The sequence below is a fragment of the Capsella rubella genome, unplaced genomic scaffold (assembly GCF_000375325.1).
Source record: "Capsella rubella cultivar Monte Gargano unplaced genomic scaffold, Caprub1_0 scaffold_8, whole genome shotgun sequence".
NCBI classification, from domain to species: Eukaryota; Viridiplantae; Streptophyta; class Magnoliopsida; order Brassicales; family Brassicaceae; genus Capsella; species Capsella rubella.
Window position 1 is genome coordinate 405,488 of NW_006238916.1, and position 19,237 is coordinate 424,724.

Sequence of the window (19,237 nt, forward strand, 5' to 3'; positions counted from 1 at the left end):
GGATGTTTTCTCCTTGTTAGAGCCATTGGATTAATTAGCCCATAATTGATGAGGTTTCTCCTCTCAATAGTCCATACATCTTTTCTTATTTTTCTTAAAAACAATTAGGGAGCTAAATGTGATAGCTTTAGAAAATTGATATATATATTGCTTAAAATTAAACTTGCACATCCAAAAATCCAAAGTTACTACAACGACTCTTGGTCATAAATTTATTACTTCTCTAGTGAAAATTTCAGAGAAAGAAAAAATCAATCCATCATTATCATAATCACAATCATCATAACTTCCTCGCCGTCATACTATATATCATGCCCCTCCTGATATCATCATTCTCATTTTTCGGTATAATATTATTACATACAGTAAGTTCTAAAATAACATAATAAGACTATGAGGATTATGAGTTAATATTTGGAGTTTGGGGATTATCATAGATCCTTGCTTTGTAACTTTGTAAGTGTTCTTAATGCTAAAGTACGTAGTATAGTCTTACTTAACTCATAATCAAGGATCTTTTTGTGTGCTACAAATCAACTATAATTAAGGAGAAATAAGTAAATTAAAAATAGCCAAAGAAGATATGATTTTAATTTTAATTTCCTTAAAACAAAATGAATGAAAAATATTAGTATAATATTAGGGAGGTACCCACAATTATTTAAATTTTAAAAATATAAAACCTTAGGATATACTTACATTATAGTAGCCAGTTCTTTTGTGGCTACTTACATAAATTTCATATAAATTAAGAAAGATGGGAAAAAAACATATAAAAACCTTAACTTATTTTGGATATCAACATATCCCTAAGCTGTTCTTGCTCGTAGATTCTCAATCCCATCTTCACAGTCGCTTGTTGTATCATAAGATCGTTCATCACAGAAATGCTGGTATGGTTCACTTCTAACTCCAAATCCATCAAAGCATTCATGAATCTTGCTCCTGGATGGTTTCTCTTACCGGACTCCACTCTAATCATCACATCACTTCCCATAACCTTCACTTCCATCTTCAACTCCGACAATTTTTTCTCCTTGTCCTTACAAACGCTAGAAGAAGTCGCGTTTTGTAGTTCCATTACCTTCTTAAGCTCCTTGAGCTGAATCTCAACCGCGGTTTTCCCCGACTCCGAGTTTTCGGCTTTTGATTTCAGCTCGTTTATGTAACGAACCGCGTCTTCGAGCAAGGATGTTTTGTCCATCTTCGATACGTTTGGTACAACCGCTCGTAACGCGTAGAAACGATTGTTTAGCTTCTCGCGTCTCATCCTCTCTGCTTCCACGTGGTTCAACGGCTTCTCTCTACCATGATTTGGCTTTCTCCCTCGCTTTTTCCCCGGTTTTTTTTCCGGTATAACCGTCGCATTGATCCGGTTAAACTCTTCTCCGGAGATATTCATCTGAATCGGTTGGTAAACCGGACTAGGGTTCGTGTTTGGGTTGTGGATCCTTGAACGAAACTGAGTTGAAGTCGGGGCTCCGGATAAATCTTTGGATCCTTCGAAATGAAACAAGAACCGGATCTTATTAAAAAGATCCGAGTTGTGTCGGATAAGCTCCGTGGATCCAAGCTCCAACACTCCGTTATCCAAAGGAATACATACAATGGTTTGTAACCCTAAACCCCCTCCTTGTTTAGCCCGATCACAACCCGACCCGTAAATCTGATCCAAACCCGTAACCCAAACCGGGTTACACGTATCAAACGCCTTACCCGCTAACCCGGATCCGTTACAAGAACTCCACGTCATTGAAACCAAGTAATACCACTCCGTATCAGTCACTTCAACATCGTCGTCATCATCATCGTTGACATCGTCTACTTCAACCAACGGAAAAGGTTCGCCGGAGATCATCGAGTTAAGCTCCCGGAGAACCTTACTCCGACGCTCTTTCCCCTCCGGAGACGACGGAACCGTCTTCTTCTTCCTCCTCCTCATCCTACGTCCATTCTTCTCCTCGTCGCCGCCATTGTAAACTCCGTCTCCCCATTTGAGAACTGAGTCTCCGGAAAGGAGATTGTACGACGGTTTCCAGAAAACAGCGTAAGTCCAAAGCACGTGAGTACCATTCAACACATTATGTAAACGCTTCTGGAGAGTGGTCTCGAGGCTAAGGTTGTTCGCCGGAGGTAAAGGTGGTGGAGGCCATACGTCGGAGGTCAAGAGAGCTTCGATCATTGATAAGTTCTCGTCGTTGTTCATTGCTGCCGGAATAGTAGAACTCGTTCGACGCAAAGTCATTTATTTATATCAAAGACAGAACTAAAGCGAGAAGAGAGTGAACTCTTTTGTTTTGTGTTCGTTCACACGCGTGCATGAAAATTACTAAAGAAATATGGTTTTCATAATTTTTTTTACTGACTCATATGCGATAGACGATGGTTCACCAGGTGCAAAGGACCACACTGATTTAAACTTGTACGTCGTGTATAACGCAATAATTTATTTAAAATTTTTGTATAAGCCCTAAAACTGTAATGCAAAACCTAAAACAAGACAAAACTAAACGAAATGGGAATAGTCTAAGACCACCCTTAATGGTAACCTCTACAAGCCTTAAACTGTATTGTTAATTAACATCCATAAATTTATGTAGGTAAATCAACTAAAATGCATCAATCAATAAAGGCCCATTTCTTTACTTTTAAAAGTAAGTAAAGGTTCTTTGTTCAAAAAAAAAAGTAAGTAAAGGTTCTTTATTTTATTTATAACTTTATAAGAGATTCGGAAACTCTCATTGATTTTTAAACTAGATGTAAATAAGATAGTTTACCTTCGGATATGGATCATTTATATTTTCACTTTAAAATATATTAATTGATGTGTGGATTTTGAAATTTATAAATTATTAAATGAAAACATTTGATTTTAACTAATATTTAGAAATCATTGAATCAACAATAAATAGTTTATGATTCAAGAATTCTAATCTAGAATTTTAAAACATGATTTACATTGGAATTTTAAATCGTAGAAATTTATGAATAAAGAAACTGTAATGCAAATCATATGAAAGTTATCATTTTGTTAATATACAAAGAAACTCTTAGCTATCTTTTAAATTACAGATTTTCTCCTAATTTTACTCAACGCCAATAGTGTGAGAAGAGTTAAGAAACTATCTATGTAAACTCCAGGAAAAAAATTATGGGTTTTTGTGCAAATTTAGGAGGGGTATTGAATAAAGGATTTAGAAAGAATTCAAACCAAAAAAATATTAAAAGATTTTTAAACATCTATATTAACATTTTTGAAGTACCTTTTGGAAAGTAACTTTTTATTTTGTATTATTTGCAATCATAACCCTTGCCATTTAAATAAATAACAAACTTTTAAGAAAAAATTTGTAATTAATTTACACCAGAATCACAAAATTAGAAACTAATATCTATATTAACATTTTTGAAGTACCTTTTGGAAAGTAACCTTTTATTTTGTATTATTTGCAATCATAACCCTTGCCATTTAAATAAATAACAAACTTTTAAGAAAAAAATTTGTAATTAAATTACACCAGAATCACAAAATTAGAAACTAATATTTATTACATTTAACAAAATTTCCTAAAATGTCTCCCTAATAAATTGAATATCTCTCCAATATCTTTATATGATCTTATTTGTTTTAAAATTTACATTATTACATAAAACATAAGTATAATAAAAATACAAAAAAAAATTCGAATATGTAGCAATTTGAATTTTTGAAAACGGACGTATATTACTCAATCGATAAAAAAGAAAACATATATGTATAACGTCCCACATCGGGTATAAAATTTTAGACAATGGTTCGGAACCACTATAAATATGACAAATATGAAACTTAAAATTCTAAAATATTGAATGGAATATTACAACAAAAACTTTTTTACTAAATTTTAGAGAATCCAAAATTTTAAAATTAAAATCTTGATTGGTTAAAAATGAGTTTTTGGAAAACAAAAACCAAAATCTCTCTCGAAATCTGTAAAACATTCAAGGTTTATATTTTAAACTAAATATGATTTAACGGGTTTGAGTTTTATGTTTTTCTTACAGGTTATCTTACGGGTTAACAAAACAGAAAAATAACAAATATAACTTAAACATAATTTTTTTAGTCCTGCGAGTTACAAAAAAATATCCCGCGAGTTAAGTAATAAAAATGTAACTAGGTTCGGACCCGCAGACAGCGCGGGGGAAATAATTACATATACATCACTTTTAATAGATTCGAATATATTACATTTTAATTTTATTGCAATGCAGTCGATTATTGTGTAAAATTTTTAAATAAAATAATAAACGAAAAGCGAGTAAATAATAATACATTGAGTTTTGATACAACTAAAAAACAGTGAAAATTTAACAGCACGAAATAATATTTATTGACAAATTATTCAATTTGATCATTTTTGTAGTAAAAGTAGGAATATATGTAAAAATTACATACTTACAATATATTTTTTGAAAGACCAACCCGTAACAGAATTCATTTTTTAAAAAACATTATCTATAACTCGCTTTACCATTATAATTGTGATTTTAACAAACTACCCGCAAACTGTATCTACAATTTACATAGTTTGATATATAATATATTTTATCAATAAAAATTATGTCTCCAAAATTACATCTCTGTCTCCAAAAAAATATTTTTAGTATTTTAAAGTCTAAATTTTTTTTTTATATTTGAACCTTTTAATCATAATATTTTAAAACTTTTGAAACTTTTAAATATTGTCATGTAACAATGGTTTTAATATTGGTCATACTTATACTGATTTTAAATCATTGTCCAAAATATTTAACGGAGTGTAGTTGAGTATTATATGTCCGTTATGAAAATTTCAAATTGCAACATATGCAAAAAAAAAAAAATTTATTAAGTTTTTTTAATATATAGTATAATATCATAAATTAAAAACAATATCAAATAAAAGTTAAAGAAGAATAATTATTGATTATTAGAGATTTATTAGGAAATCATAAAATTAGTTATGGAAATAATATAATTTAAAAATTAGGTATGGAAAGTATCCGATGTATGTATCCAAATCCAATTTAATATCCAATTTTGAAGTATCCAATTGTTAAAATCGGGTTAATTTTTTAATTTTGATCCGACCCATCTTCTATTTTGTACTTCTCTTTTACTAATATAGGGATTACACAATCTTAAACACTAAAAAGGTAATAAAATTAACAAACATAACTTAAATATATATATTTTTAGTCAAAACAATCGTCACGCGGTGTACCGCGGGTTAAAACCTAGTTTTAAAAGAAAATTATGAATTCTATATTTGGAGAGGGGAGAGGCTCGGAATTGAATCTTCACATTTGTAAGGGAAATTTCCGCGATTCATTTAAAAACCTTGTAAATATTTCTAAAACCCTTAAAAATCGTTTAAAAATCTTTGTAAATCTTTTAAAAGTCATCTAAAACCTTTCAAAACTTTAGTGAACCTTTTAAGACCTTTGTAAATCATTTTATAACATTTATAAACACTTGTAAATCCTTTTAAACCCCTTATAACCATAGTAAATCCTTTAATAATTTTTTTTGTAAACTTCTAAAACCTCTTGTAAATCATTAACAACCATTTTAAAGTCCTTGTAAATACCTTTAAAAATCCTTGTAAATCATTTTAAAACTATTTTTAAATCCTTGTAAATGCTTTTAAAACACTTGTAAATCCTTTTAAAAATTTTTGTAAATTTTTAAATGATTGAATCACTTTCCAATGATTGAATGTATTAAATATATTCTATTATATTTACATTTAAAACAAAATTATAAAAATCAACTTTCCATGAATATTTATGTTTTACAAATGTACGGAAGTATATAATAACGAATATACTGATATTCAGATTATTGTCTTGATCATAACTATGTAATTAAAAAAAATGACGTCAAAAAGAAAAATATGTACTTAAAAATTAATCTGAATTACTGGTTATACCTATTTTTCATCTCGTCATTATTTTAATTTTACAAAGAAAAGTGACCAGATACAGTAACGTACTAACGTTGTCGTTTTCTAATTATTAATTTGAGATATTTTATAACAACGGTGCCTTCTCTTCTCTTCTCTTCTCTTACTGTGTTACACTACTTCCAACCACTTGTCTAGCTATGTTTTAAAGGCAATTGCAATTGAACTTTATTATTTCCGACAATGATATAAATAACATTTTTACAGTTTTGTTGTCGACGGCTTATAGAAACAACCGACGTTAATAAAAAAATTCGTGAGACAGAAATAGAAATAGTAGGTCTAGATGCTCAACTTATGGTGATGTTCGTTTCATAATCGTGCAACTAATCGCAACTAAAATAGTCGCGTCGCGGTTTTTTTTTGCGATAAAAAATTTCAGTCGTTGAATTTTTGCGATTGATCGCAGCGACTAATCACATGATCCTATGATTATAAAACGAACAACTTTCAGTCGTAACTGCAAGTTCCTGCGACTGCCAAACGAACAACACCGTTTATCTGATTCCGTTCAAACGCACGATGATGCAAGAAGAGCTCAGACCGATCGAGTATGCTGCAGCGATACGTAGACCAGTCACTATCGACACCTCTTTTTCTCCAACAACACTTTCGCCAGCATTGTTTTGCCACGTCGTTGCGGCTGTTGCAACCACAAGTAAAAGGACTGGTCTAAATGTTAGACTGTGTTTAATGGAGACACCTGACACGTCAACTTCAGCACTCTTGACTCATATAACTCCAACGATGTCGTCATAAATCATAAGCTAGATAATAAACCCAACATCTGTTTGTGGGATGTGTGATAGACTGATAAGTTGTAGGATTTAACAAAATTTATTATATTATATATCAAGTTATATGCTAGCGTGCAAGGATAGTTTTGGCTATATAGTATAGTGATAATCTTAACTCTTAAAATAGTTAATAATGATAATCTTAACTCTTAAATGTATACAGCATAGTATGACAGTGTGAAATCTCTTTTGTGGTGGAAAATTATGACATTTTTGTTGAGATAATTAAAGAATTGTGTTCGCATACAAAATCACGTTTTGACTAGAAAAATTCAATATCCTTTTTTATTATTACTATTTCAAAATCATAATTAATCAACTAAAATACATTAAAAGAAACTAATATTACCAATGCTTTTGCGTACAAACCAAACATGCATTACACTTAAATCACATTATACAATTCATACTCATATATTGTGTGTTTTTTTCGGTTTTAAATCTTTCATTTTATAATTTTTATTGAGTCAAAGTGTGTTTTAGAGTCTTTTAGTCCATTGTAGAGTCTTAACAAGTTTTAGGTTGCTTTGAAATTAAACGAGTTGTTTTGGGATGCAAACATACATTTGGAGATGCAGATTCATGTAGAAGTATCAGATGTTTAGGATCAGTTGGACAACTTTCCACCGTTAGATCTCATACCCTAGCTAGTACGTTACCTTCACAATAATCGAGTTAGGGCTAACGAAAAGTCCCCCAATAATTGCAGCTGCCAATTCAAATCCATTCTCAACTGTCTTTGTTACTATCATCAATAAATATATAAATTCAATATATCTTCCAATTCAAATCCTAAGGTTTCAATATTTGTTGCTAATAATGTATATGGTTGGTCATTGAGGCCTCGAGGGGACCATGAAGTTAACAAAATGCATGTTCCGAAGCGTTGTGCAAGTTTTAAAATTGAATTCACATTAACTGATCCCTTTATTATGACACAATCAGTATAAGAATTTTTTTCCAAATAATAGTAGGAAAGATAAAATCTACTACTCCATCCGTTCCATTTTAAGTGATGTTTTAGCTTTAAAAAGTTGTTTCATTTTAATTAATGTTTTCAACTTTCTATCTAAATATTAATGTATTTAATAAATTTTAACCAATCATATTATACATCATATTTTTTCATTGGTTGAATTCATTATATTTAATGGAATGTTTATAGAAAAAAAAATTATATGTTTTCTTTATCGGTGTGTAACAAGCTTAAACATCACTTAAAAATGAAACTGATAGAGTATTTGTAAAAAAAGAGTTTTAGAGATGTTTGTTCATCAGCCTATATTACTCAATATTTTAACGATAATAAGAAGTTATCTAAACAACATTGGAATATAATATAAACTAAAGCAATCAGAGAATAAACTCGGTAATTTTATATATGAATTGTATATGATGTTTATTAAATCAAAGAGAAGTAACAAAACAAGAAAGAAAGATCACTCACAGTAACCACCAGGTCCACCGAAGGTAAACATTTGTCCATACTTGCCAGGATCTTGAATAATCACATCGTAACATCTACCTACGTCCGCATCTTCGACGAACTTGACGGTATCAATGTCGACACTTATATAATCTTGTGTCACATGTCTAACAGAGTGCATATAGCAAGTATGGCTTAGACCAACTTCTTCATCCAGAGGTTTTCTCCCATTACCCATCGGTGGGCTAACAACATCCCATGGATGCATGTTTTCGGACGGAGTATACGTGAATCCGCCATATACTACCTCCTTCGCTCCATTCTCCAAATACGGTAGAATTTCCCCTGGCCAATACCCTATGTATGTCTTCATGTATGACACCAACAAGTTGTTCGTTTTCCGATCCTACATTGTATAAAAGTTTTTTGGTAAACTATACAACAAGATGAAGTTGAATCATAGTATATATCAAACCGAAGAAGATTGTTTTTTTAAAAAAAAACTCAATTTTAACGTATTTTGGTATACTTATACCTGATGGAGTGCAAAGAAACCTTTATATTGTTTGCCTCCCACCACAGAGGTGCGCTGAAAACTGGCACCAAGATAGAGTTTCCTGTCAACTTGAACGAAGCCCTTACACTGTACATTGTAACATCCGTTGTCCATCGCATCCGGCTGCAATGATATACAATTCGCGGTTAAAGAAGAGACATTCGTATAGCTACTATATATGAAGAAAAAAAAAAAACCAACTTCATTGTAATAAAGATAGTGACATTGTTACTCACAGTCCAATATGCAGTAAGTCTTGAACGGTGATCGCCATATAATGGAGGGTTCACCTTAAGATTCATAAAAATTCATAAAAATTTTAAAAGTATATATATGTTAGTAAACAATTTTAAATCAATATCGAATCAACTAATTGATTTAGCAATAATTTGATCTAATATATAACGAGATATTAAAATTCTTACAGCCCAACCAATCTGCGCGCTGGTGCGTTCGCCTTCGTCACCATAATTAGTGTGGAGCTCAATTATAGTCATGCTGAATTGGTCTTTTGTCACTTTAGGCTCGTAAATACTAACCCATGCTGATGCTCCACGCGACGGGCTGGGATCATGTTTCCTGACTATCGCAGCCTGTATATATATTCGATATGTTATAAATATACACATCAAATGGTTAATTAGGATCATATATTAACAGTAAATGTAATAAAGTTTAGCCACTTCACATGTTCACCAAGAGTTCCATAGTTAGAATAGAAATGTTTCTCCGTGTTGTTGAAGAGATTTCTTGGTTTATGGATCGGTACTTGTCCTTGAGGACATCCTTCTCCTGGTATATCAAACTCAGCAACGGCTTCATTGTTTGATAACTCTTCTTCTAGTGATGCATCTTTCGATATCATGGCTAAGACTTCGTTGCTTGGTCTCACCTATGCGATCACATGCAACAAACAAGATATAATTAAATAGAGATAATTACGTTACAAGACCATGAAATTTAAAATAAATAGAGATATAGTACTTGGATTTTATGATTTTTGAGTAGAGGGTGTTGTAGCGAAGGTTGTTTGTACATATCAACGCATTCGTATTCGAGTTCTTGAGGCTGCAACAAATATATGAGAATTTTACAACTTTGTTTGTATTATATATTCACATTTCTATCAAAGTGCTTACCAAAATTGTGACATATACGTACCTTAGTATTCTCAGACCGTCCATGGAGGCAAAGTAGTGCAAAAGAGAATATCAACAACCAAGGAGAAGCCATTTGCTCTTGATAATAATTTCTGCAACTGAAGTCAATGTTCCTTATATATATAGATGTAATATATGAGTAATTTTCATTAGATTTAGAGAAATATATTAATTTCTAGATTGGTAATATAATTAATCTTGTACTAATAACTTTGCCAAAATTGAACTTCCTAGTCAATTTTACACTCTGTTGAATTGACCTCTTAAAGATAATTTTTGGTATTATAATTTTGACTTAAAATATTTTCAAAATTCATTAATTGTGTTATAAATCTCATTGGATATACTATAATGAAATTTCCAATCTTAAAGTTTCATAATTATTTTGTTGACAAATTATTTTTATTTTTAGTCAAAATTCTTTAGAATATTTAGATCTTTGTAAATTTTTACTACTAAAATCATTTTTTGTTTGTCTAACAAAAATCTAGACTTCATTTTTTTTTTTTTTGGTCAATTATTAAATTTTTTTTTGTTAACCTTGTAAAAATTACAAGAACACAAAGACAATGAGAAAACGAAGCTTTCTCCATCTCTAAACTTCACCAATTTCGATTGGGTTTAGGCCTTATCCAGAACTAGACGGCCCATCTTTACACATAGAAGAACCCGATCAGTATCAAACCAGCTTAATCCCTAAAACCAAAGACTTAACCGAATTGAATCCTAAACCATCTGAAACCTCAACATACCGAACCGAGATTAGGCTAATCGAAGTAGCCCAATTTGACATGTTTTATCGAGACGAAACTGAAACTGATCTTCATATCTCACCAACCACTTAAACAAAAACCCTTTTTTTTCTTTCTAAAAGAAATTTAAAGAGACACAAAACAAAAGAAAAACTTGTGTTTCTGCAAAGCTCCATCCTTTGTGGCGTTGAGAGCCATTGGGGAGTGAATAAAAGTTAAAACTTTTGCGTCCACTTGAAACCTCTTTTTTTTTTTTTTTTTTATCTTTTTGGATTTTATCTGATCGATCACTCATTTGTGTCTCTGATTCTCTCTATCCCGTTGATTCGTATCTGGATTTGTTTATTTTTTTTTCATTTTTATTCGAGCGGCTTACCTTTCTCGGATCCATTTTCATATCGATTTGGTAAGCAAATCTTCTGATTGCTTTTTGTGCGTTTCGATCTGATTTCACCTCATTGTCCATTAGTCTTCTTCTGGGGGATTCAAAGTTTCAATCTTTTTTGTTTGTTTAGCTTTCTCTCATTGTCTTCTGAATCCTCTGCTTTTGGGATTTGATTGGATTGCATTTTTCATTAGTGTTCTTGAGGATCACAAAGATTCCTACTTCTCGGTTTGTTTATACTTTCTGATAACACCAAACTTGTTTTAAGTTGTTCAAGTCACAAAGCAACGTTCAAGTTGGTTAATGAGAGTGAGGGATTTGGTTGTTTTAAGGGGTTAGGTTCTCTTCATCAACATACGTAGTGAGTTTGGTTGGTTTATCAAAAGAAGTGGTTTAGGTTAGGTCACTAGTTAAATGTGAATGTCTGAATGATTACAAAAGTTTATATTTTGGTTGTTTCTGAGAATTTTGGTTGATATAAGTGGTTTGTCAGAACTTATATTTTCATTAACAAAAAAAAGTTTTGATTTTGGTTGATTCTGAGAAATTTGGTTGATTTGTGTGTTTTTATAGAAATGGCGGATGTGGCAAAGGATTTAGCTTCAGGGACTGTTGGAGGAGCAGCTCAGATAATTGTAGGTCATCCGTTTGACACAATCAAGGTCAAACTTCAGAGCCAACCGACTCCAGCACCAGGCCAGACTCCTAGGTACAGCGGTGCAATCGATGCGGTTAAACAGACCGTTGCTGCTGAAGGACCTAAAGGTTTGTACAAAGGAATGGGAGCTCCTTTGGCTACCGTTGCTGCCTTGAATGCGGTTTTGTTCACTGTGAGAGGGCAAATGGAAGGGCTGTTTAGGTCTGAAGCTGGAGTTCCTTTGACCATTAGTCAACAGTTTGTGTGCGGTGCAGGCGCTGGTGTCGCTGTTTCGTTCCTTGCTTGTCCTACCGAGTTGATCAAGTGCAGGTTAGATTCTTTTTGACATATTACATATCAGAGCCTGTTCTGTACACTGCATTTTGTGGATATGCAGACTTAAATTTTAGTTAACATTTGAACAATATAGAGACTAATCTTAGTGCAAAGAAACTAAAGATTTGAGTTTTGTTGTCTGCTTGTAATTTTACTGCTTATAAAAACTGAAACAGAACTAATGTATCTTTGTATGTGTGTGTTCAATCTTGTTTCACCATTAGGTTGCAAGCACAAGGTGGACTAGCCGGCACCTCTACCACAGGCTCAGTGGTTGCAGCTATGAAATACGGTGGACCAATGGATGTAGCACGTCATGTCCTACGATCTGAAGGTGGAGCACGAGGTCTATTCAAAGGTTTAGTACCAACATTCGCCCGTGAAATCCCGGGAAATGCAACTATGTTTGCAGCCTACGAAGGTTTCAAGCGGTTTTTAGCTGGTGGTTCAGACACTTCAAGCTTAGGACAAGGGTCATTGATCATGGCAGGTGGAGTCGCTGGTGCGTCTTTTTGGGGGATTGTATATCCAACAGATGTGGTGAAGAGTGTTCTTCAAGTCGACGATTACAAGAACCCGAAATACTCGGGGTCGATGGATGCTTTCCGAAAGATACTGAAATCTGAAGGAGTTAAAGGTTTGTATAAAGGATTTGGTCCAGCCATGGCTAGGAGTGTTCCTGCTAATGCTGCTTGCTTCTTGGCTTATGAGATGACAAGGTCAAGCTTGGGATAAACCGGTTGGTCCGGTTGGTGGATGTTCCATTGAGATTAACCCTTTCGGTTTTTAGATGATTCTTCTAAAATTTCAGCAAAAATTATGTAAACCCTCACACAGTTTATTTCTATATCTCTTACACAGTTTATTTCTGACACTCGGATTAGGACCAATTCAACAGAATAAAATACATTCTGACCAAACTAAAACTAAAACTTGGATTAAGGGTTTGTTAAAGGGTTGAATCTTTCAAAACTAAGAAAATATCACAATTTTATTTTATATTGTGAGGTTAACAATGTAACATCTATGTTAGAGTTTACAGTTTATGGGGTTTAGTTTATAATTTGTAATTTTAGGATTTATGTTTTTGGTTTATAAACATAAAGTAGTCAAAACGAACCGGTTTAACACAAGCTTGACCTTGTCATCTCACAAGCCAAGAAGCAAGCAGCATTAGCAGGAACTCTCAACCACTATAACTATTTATCGTCTTACATTTTTATAATTATTTACGTAATTATTTTTCCACTATAAAAACCAAAAAAAGAGCGAATTATCACAAGTTAGAGAAACAATAATCACAAGTCTTATGGAGACGATTGAGCAACAAAGACATTCACTCTCTTCTTTGCCTATGCTCTCTAGGCTTGAACACTTAGATTTCGTTGTAAATTGATTCTTTACTTACCATTGGCTTCTTCTAAGTTAAGAAAAACATAGTTTACTAGTTTGATGAATTTACTTACTAAGTGTTTCTTTTCTTCTTCTTATGTTAGATCAAGAATCTAGAGAGACAACAAAACCTTTCGAAATGGAAAGACGAAAGCGCGGCTACCACACGCGGAGTAATCGATAGAGGCACGGCGATCAGAGAAGCTTATTTCAAAGGATCGTTACTAGATCGAATCGCGGCTTTGGAGACCAGACTTTTTCAGGTATAGTTTTGATCATTTTCTTCTGACAAAAGCTTCTCTTTAAAGTGATTGTAATGTTTTAAAGGTTTTTGTATATAGTCATTTTTTTCATAATTTGTATAATGTTTTGTTAAAGATATGTTTGGAGTTGGAATCGAGCAGTGCATCATCTACTTCAACTGGAGGGTCTGGTGAAACATCAAGCCAAAGGATTAAGAAAGATTTGACAAAGACATTACCAATTTTCAGTAGCAACGTTAACCCTTTTCATGTTCCCTTACAACATCCACAAGACCCTCGGGTATGTATTTGTTGTTGTTGTGTATTTATAGACAAGACCAGTCAAATATTGTTAGATCGTCTTGACTAAGCAAGTAATAAGAAAAACTACAATATTATCTAAGATATTAACAAACTATCTTTGTCATTATTTTCTTGAACCTATGGCTAACTAAAAATATGTTTTAGTCATCCTAGTTACTTTCATAATTCTGATTAGATATGTTATTGTGATATGAAGGAGATGGAGGAGAAGATTGAAGAAGAGAAAGAGGAAGAGATAAACATAGAGAAGCCATTACTGGAGAAGAAGGTTAAGAAGAATCATGCTAATGAAACTTGCAAACCAAACAAGAAGACGAAGAAGAAGAAGACAAAATCTCCCAAGAAATGGTGTCGTTTTAGCTTGTTGGGCTGCTAATTTTGATGTTTCTCTAAAACTTTCTTGGACTATGCTTTTATTTCGTATTTGCTTAAAATCTAATATATTTTTTTTGTTTCTTGGACCATCAAAACTTTAGGATTAATTATCTATTTTTGCTTTAAACATCGTTTTTTAAATACTTTTGTGTATATAGATGACTAAATAGTAGCTAAAATTCAACAAATTAACCTATGTTTAATAACCTATGGTTGAAAGAGAAACACAAAATATATATGCTCATCTATATATTGTAAATTCAAACTTCAAAGCAATGTAGCCAAAATTGTACTACATCATGAGGTAAGAAAAAAAAGATAGTTATCATATTAACTTTTAGGATGTACAATAAAGCAACTACCCTCCAAAAAAAATAATACAAATGTGTGGATGTAGATATGTGTATAACTGTATATTCCACTACTTTATTTTTATTTTTCACATGTATATTCCTTTTAAACTAATTGATCAGTGGATTCTTAAGAAAATATTATATTAAAAAAATCTTTCAAGCAAGGTTTTAAGAATAAAAAAATTCGCAATGATCAGAATCAATATTATTCCACCAAATGGCTCTTTTTGATACTTTTATTACCACTATAATGCTAAAAGAATATATAGCAATCTATTATATATGAATTATTTTATAACTTTAACTTTAGGAAAAAGGTAAAATGTTTATAATTTTATCATATGACAGTATGTGTTATCAGTTGGATTTCCTTGTCTACCAAAATACTAATTCTTATTTTGATTTAAGATTTTTTATACATGAAGTTAATTTAGTGTAGTTTTTATAGAGAAATCTGAATTCTTATAGTGATTTGTCAAAAGATTAATATTGTTCTACACTCTGGATATTTAACACTAAATCCATATCCATATATGCTTTAAAAATGAAATAAGTCAACTCTTTATAAACTCATAGAAAAGATGTCTAATCTTCTAAGTTGTTTAGAATATTCGTACGATTTTAAAATTGTTGATTCATTTGTTAATTATTTACCAAAAAAAAAAAAAAATATGACATAGAACTTCGATGAAAATAATATTTAAGTTAAAATTTATGATTAGTAACGCCAAAAGAAAGAAAAAAAAAAAAACATGTGGAAACTTCTCTTATGGTTATAATTTGTCATCACCTTTTTCTTGTTAATCTATTATCTTTGTAACAAAAGAATATTTTGTAAAATAAAATACTTACCGTAATAATCCTAGTATTATACATAAGTTTAATTCAAAAAAAAAAGGTCTGAGATAAATAAAAAAATAAAAAAGGGATCGCCCATGACACGAAGGCTTCGTACCCACAATTTAACTATCACTATTCTCTAAAACAAGTAATAATATGGAAATTTATTTTGTAGTGTTATTTTGGTTTTATAAGTTGAAATCAAATTTAAATTTAGCTTCTAGAGAAATTGGGAGTTATTATAATGTACTAATAGCTTTACGAACAAAGGCTAATGGTTAACATTCGTATAATTTAAATGATTCTACATTTGAGCATATAATAACATTTTCAACGGTTGTCAAAACAAAATATTTCAACGCCCCTTTACATTACATTTTCTCTATAAAATAAAATTTTAATTTTCCATTATGATACCCCCAAACAAAATCATATTCCTACTACAAGTTGACTAAACTTTTATCCATTTTTAATAACATTTTTTCACATCTTGTAAGTATTATTTTAGAATCTACGAAAAATAAAAATGTAAGCTGGGTATACAAATATAGTAATAATCAACTAAAAGTAGAAAGATTCAGTGCCTAATGACATTTTATGTGGTAGCCATTGAAAAAATAATAAAATGTTAAATACCAAATCTACCCTTCTTCCTTGATAAAAATTTCCAAACTTCTCTCTCTCTTTTCAAACATCCATCAATGGAGAACCACCAGAGAATCTCAACTCACCATCACCAAACGATGCCATCCGAGTTAACTCAAGACGAGTTCACCCAACTCTCAAACTCAATCGCCGAGTTCCACACCTACCAGCTGGGCCAAGGCCGTTGCTCATCACTCCTGGCCCAACGGATCAACGCGCCGCCCGAAACAGTCTGGTCAGTGGTGAGACGCTTCGATCGCCCCCAGATTTACAAACACTTCATCAAAAGCTGCCACGTGGACGAATCCTTCGAGATGCGAGTGGGATGCACGCGCGACGTGAACGTGATTAGCGGTCTTCCGGCGAACACGTCGAGGGAGAGGCTGGATCTGCTCGACGACGATCGGAAGGTAACCGGGTTTAGTATAACCGGAGGCGAGCATCGGCTGAGGAATTACAAATCGGTGACGACGGTTCATCGGTTTGCGAAGGAGAGAGAAGAAGGTGGTGGTGGTGAACGGATCTGGACCGTTGTTTTGGAATCGTACGTCGTGGATGTGCCGGAAGGTAACTCTGAGGAAGATACACGTTTGTTTGCTGATACGGTGATTAGATTGAATCTTCAGAAACTTGCTTCCATTACTGAAGCTATGAATCGTAATAACCACAACAACTCCTCCGGTGGTGGTGGTGGTGGTGACGGTGACGGAACAAACTCTTCTTCTGCTTCTTCTCAGGTGAGGTGATGATATTTGGGGAAAAAGACAAAAAGACACAAAAAAAATTGGGGGGTTTTTAATTTTTTTTTCGTTTTTTGTTTTTTTTTTCGTGAATTGTAATTTGATTATTGTTTTTTTCATGTTTTTATTAACATCAAAGTCGTCTCCTGGATTATTGGGAAATTGAAATGTTCGATATATATTTTTTTTGTCATCAATATATATATATATATATAAGTTACTAATTATATCATGTAACTAGGAACGGTACCTTACTAATTATAGTAGTTCGCTTAGTTATTTATATATTAACAAGATAAAATAAACGTAAGTTAGATTTTCTTTTGGTTCTATTTTATTTGTCATTGTATTTTAAATTAATTATAAGGATGTGTTAAATTATTTATGTTTTCATATCGTAAAAATGGAAATAATACTAAATTTTATTTTTTCATTTTTAGTTCTGTAGTCGGAAAATGTTGTATTGCTAAATATATAATTTCTATAAAGTAAAAGACTAATTATGACAGTTCTCTTGTTGGGCATTTAAAGAAGTAAAAGGCTTTTAAAAGGCGAAAAAGCCCATTAATAATATCACAAAAAGCCCACTAAACAATTTTGTAAATAGTGATTATGTTACCAACGGTTTGAGTTGAGTCATTTAGTGGTAGACTGGTAGGAAATAATTTAGAGTGATTTATTTTTGTATATATATATATATTTTTTTTTTACCGTCTTTATGAATTTTTTACCTATGGCAATGGCAATGTTAAACACATCTGATCGTGCTTCACTTTTTTTTTTCACTTTCAAAAATCATCTGATTCACTTTTTTTTTTTTTAACTCATATGATCGTGCTTAGTTATTTTCTTTTCGTGGGATGATAAGAGAATATAAAGAGTACGATCCTACCATCATGAGACAACACTTAAAAAAGGACTTTTGTTACAATAAAATCTCAAATATGGTTGGACGACGAGAAAGTATGAGATTTGGAGCCACTCCTTTTGTAGTAGTACACTAGTTACTTTTTTTTTATAGATTTTTTTTTTTTTTTAACACTTATTTAGTTTTCATTTTGTCTAATATTTTTTGTTATAAAAATGGAGATACGTAAGAAAATTCATTTAAAAAAATAATCTTGATAATATTTCATATAAGTATAATAATTAGGTTTTTATATAAAAGTAGTTGATTGTTGTATTTAGTAGTAATTAAAGCAAAAGTTAGGAACTGAAGATGTTTCTAGTTTTATTCCATTATGGAAAGGGACAAACCTAGTGGGTACTACAAGTTGCCAACTTGGTTAATAAACAAAAAATAAAAGTCAGAAAGTTATTTTTGATTTTTATTTGAATGGATGATACCAAAAAAAAAATGTTAAAATCAATCAAAGGGGTCCTGACTTTTAATGATGGTGAACCAATTAGAAGATAGGATTTGTCAGCTTCCATGACCTTAATGTTTATCATCAAAATTCGTTTTTGGTTTAATTAAAATAAACTGACTATATAGTTTTAATTCGCCCCTTTTTGAAAATCTCAACAAAAAAAAAACTATATAAAATAAAGTAAATTATTTTGCTCATTTCTATTATTAACAAAAGAAAATGTTTTTAAAATCTATTTAATATCCCATTTAGTTTAAGTATGTTTTCTCCTGATTTATGAACTCTCTATGGTAGTTTTGTAAGTCTTATAATTTTATAGTTCCTCTATTTCAATCTAGTTGTCGTTTAAAAGTTTTTTCGAAACAAATTAAGAAAATGACTAAATTTTATGTTATATATATATTATTGGAAAGATATTTAAACAGTTGAGATAAATTAAAATATTTAAAAAATATATGTATTGAAAATCTAAAACGACAACTATTGTCAACCAAAATTTGAACTTCAAAACGATAACTAAAACAAAACGGAAGAAATACTTAGTATGTCGAAATCTAATTCAAAGAAAAGTTGCTTTTAATCCAATTACTATTTTACAAATTGCTTTTAATCCAATTACTATTTTACAAAACAAACAAAAAAGAATAGAAGGAATTTGACCTAACAAAAGAGGTGGTAAAGATAAATTTGAATAAGTTTGTCCAAAAAAAAGAGAGATAAATTTGAATAAATGTAGGGGCATGTTAAAACAAGTTGATTATTTAGTGCAAACTTTAGTGCATGTTATTAAGGTAGCTAGGCGTCTCTTATGTTCAGCGAATTCAAACAATGATATTTTTTTCACACGATTTCCTAATAACAACATTTCCTAGTTTGGATTTGTTACAAAACAAGAGAGTCATGATGTGACACCAAATTCA

General features: G+C 31.6%; 5 protein-coding genes across 6 annotated transcripts; 3 read left to right on the forward strand and 2 right to left on the reverse strand.

Moving 5' to 3' along the window:
- Positions 1 to 781: 781 nt before the first annotated feature.
- On the reverse strand, positions 782 to 2,206 carry LOC17877237 (transcription factor bHLH28). Its single transcript, XM_006279789.1, has one exon. It carries the CDS (start codon positions 2,204 to 2,206, stop codon positions 782 to 784), a length of 1,425 nt encoding a protein of 474 aa, XP_006279851.1.
- Positions 2,207 to 8,137: 5,931 nt separating this feature from the next.
- LOC17875816 lies at positions 8,138 to 9,994 on the reverse strand. Its single transcript, XM_023785829.1, has 7 exons — positions 9,928 to 9,994; positions 9,751 to 9,834; positions 9,455 to 9,658; positions 9,192 to 9,359; positions 9,003 to 9,056; positions 8,746 to 8,889; positions 8,138 to 8,616 (listed from the first exon to the last, which is right to left on the reverse strand). The coding sequence occupies exons 2-7, from the start codon at positions 9,802 to 9,804 to the stop codon at positions 8,224 to 8,226; spliced, it is 1,017 nt and encodes a 338-aa protein (XP_023641597.1). The 5' UTR covers positions 9,805 to 9,834; positions 9,928 to 9,994; the 3' UTR covers positions 8,138 to 8,223.
- Positions 9,995 to 10,793: 799 nt separating this feature from the next.
- On the forward strand, positions 10,794 to 12,910 carry LOC17875798 (mitochondrial carnitine/acylcarnitine carrier-like protein). 2 transcript variants are annotated; one of them, XM_006280815.2, is made up of 3 exons: positions 10,794 to 11,084; positions 11,637 to 12,030; positions 12,261 to 12,910. In XM_006280815.2, the coding sequence occupies exons 2-3, from the start codon at positions 11,639 to 11,641 to the stop codon at positions 12,769 to 12,771; spliced, it is 903 nt and encodes a 300-aa protein (XP_006280877.1). In that variant the 5' UTR covers positions 10,794 to 11,084; positions 11,637 to 11,638; the 3' UTR covers positions 12,772 to 12,910. The 2 variants fall into 2 exon arrangements, with proteins under 2 accessions (XP_006280877.1, XP_006280878.1); XM_006280816.2 differs by lacking the exon at positions 10,794 to 11,084 and adding an exon at positions 11,118 to 11,291.
- A 435-nt stretch (positions 12,911 to 13,345) lies between these two features.
- Positions 13,346 to 14,370, forward strand: LOC17874690. Its single transcript, XM_006279687.1, has 4 exons — positions 13,346 to 13,423; positions 13,533 to 13,691; positions 13,807 to 13,971; positions 14,191 to 14,370. The coding sequence occupies exons 1-4, from the start codon at positions 13,346 to 13,348 to the stop codon at positions 14,368 to 14,370; spliced, it is 582 nt and encodes a 193-aa protein (XP_006279749.1).
- A 1,719-nt stretch (positions 14,371 to 16,089) lies between these two features.
- On the forward strand, positions 16,090 to 17,128 carry LOC17876660 (abscisic acid receptor PYL1). Its single transcript, XM_006280981.2, has one exon. It carries the CDS (start codon positions 16,264 to 16,266, stop codon positions 16,951 to 16,953), a length of 690 nt encoding a protein of 229 aa, XP_006281043.1. The 5' UTR covers positions 16,090 to 16,263; the 3' UTR covers positions 16,954 to 17,128.
- Positions 17,129 to 19,237: the final 2,109 nt, after the last annotated feature.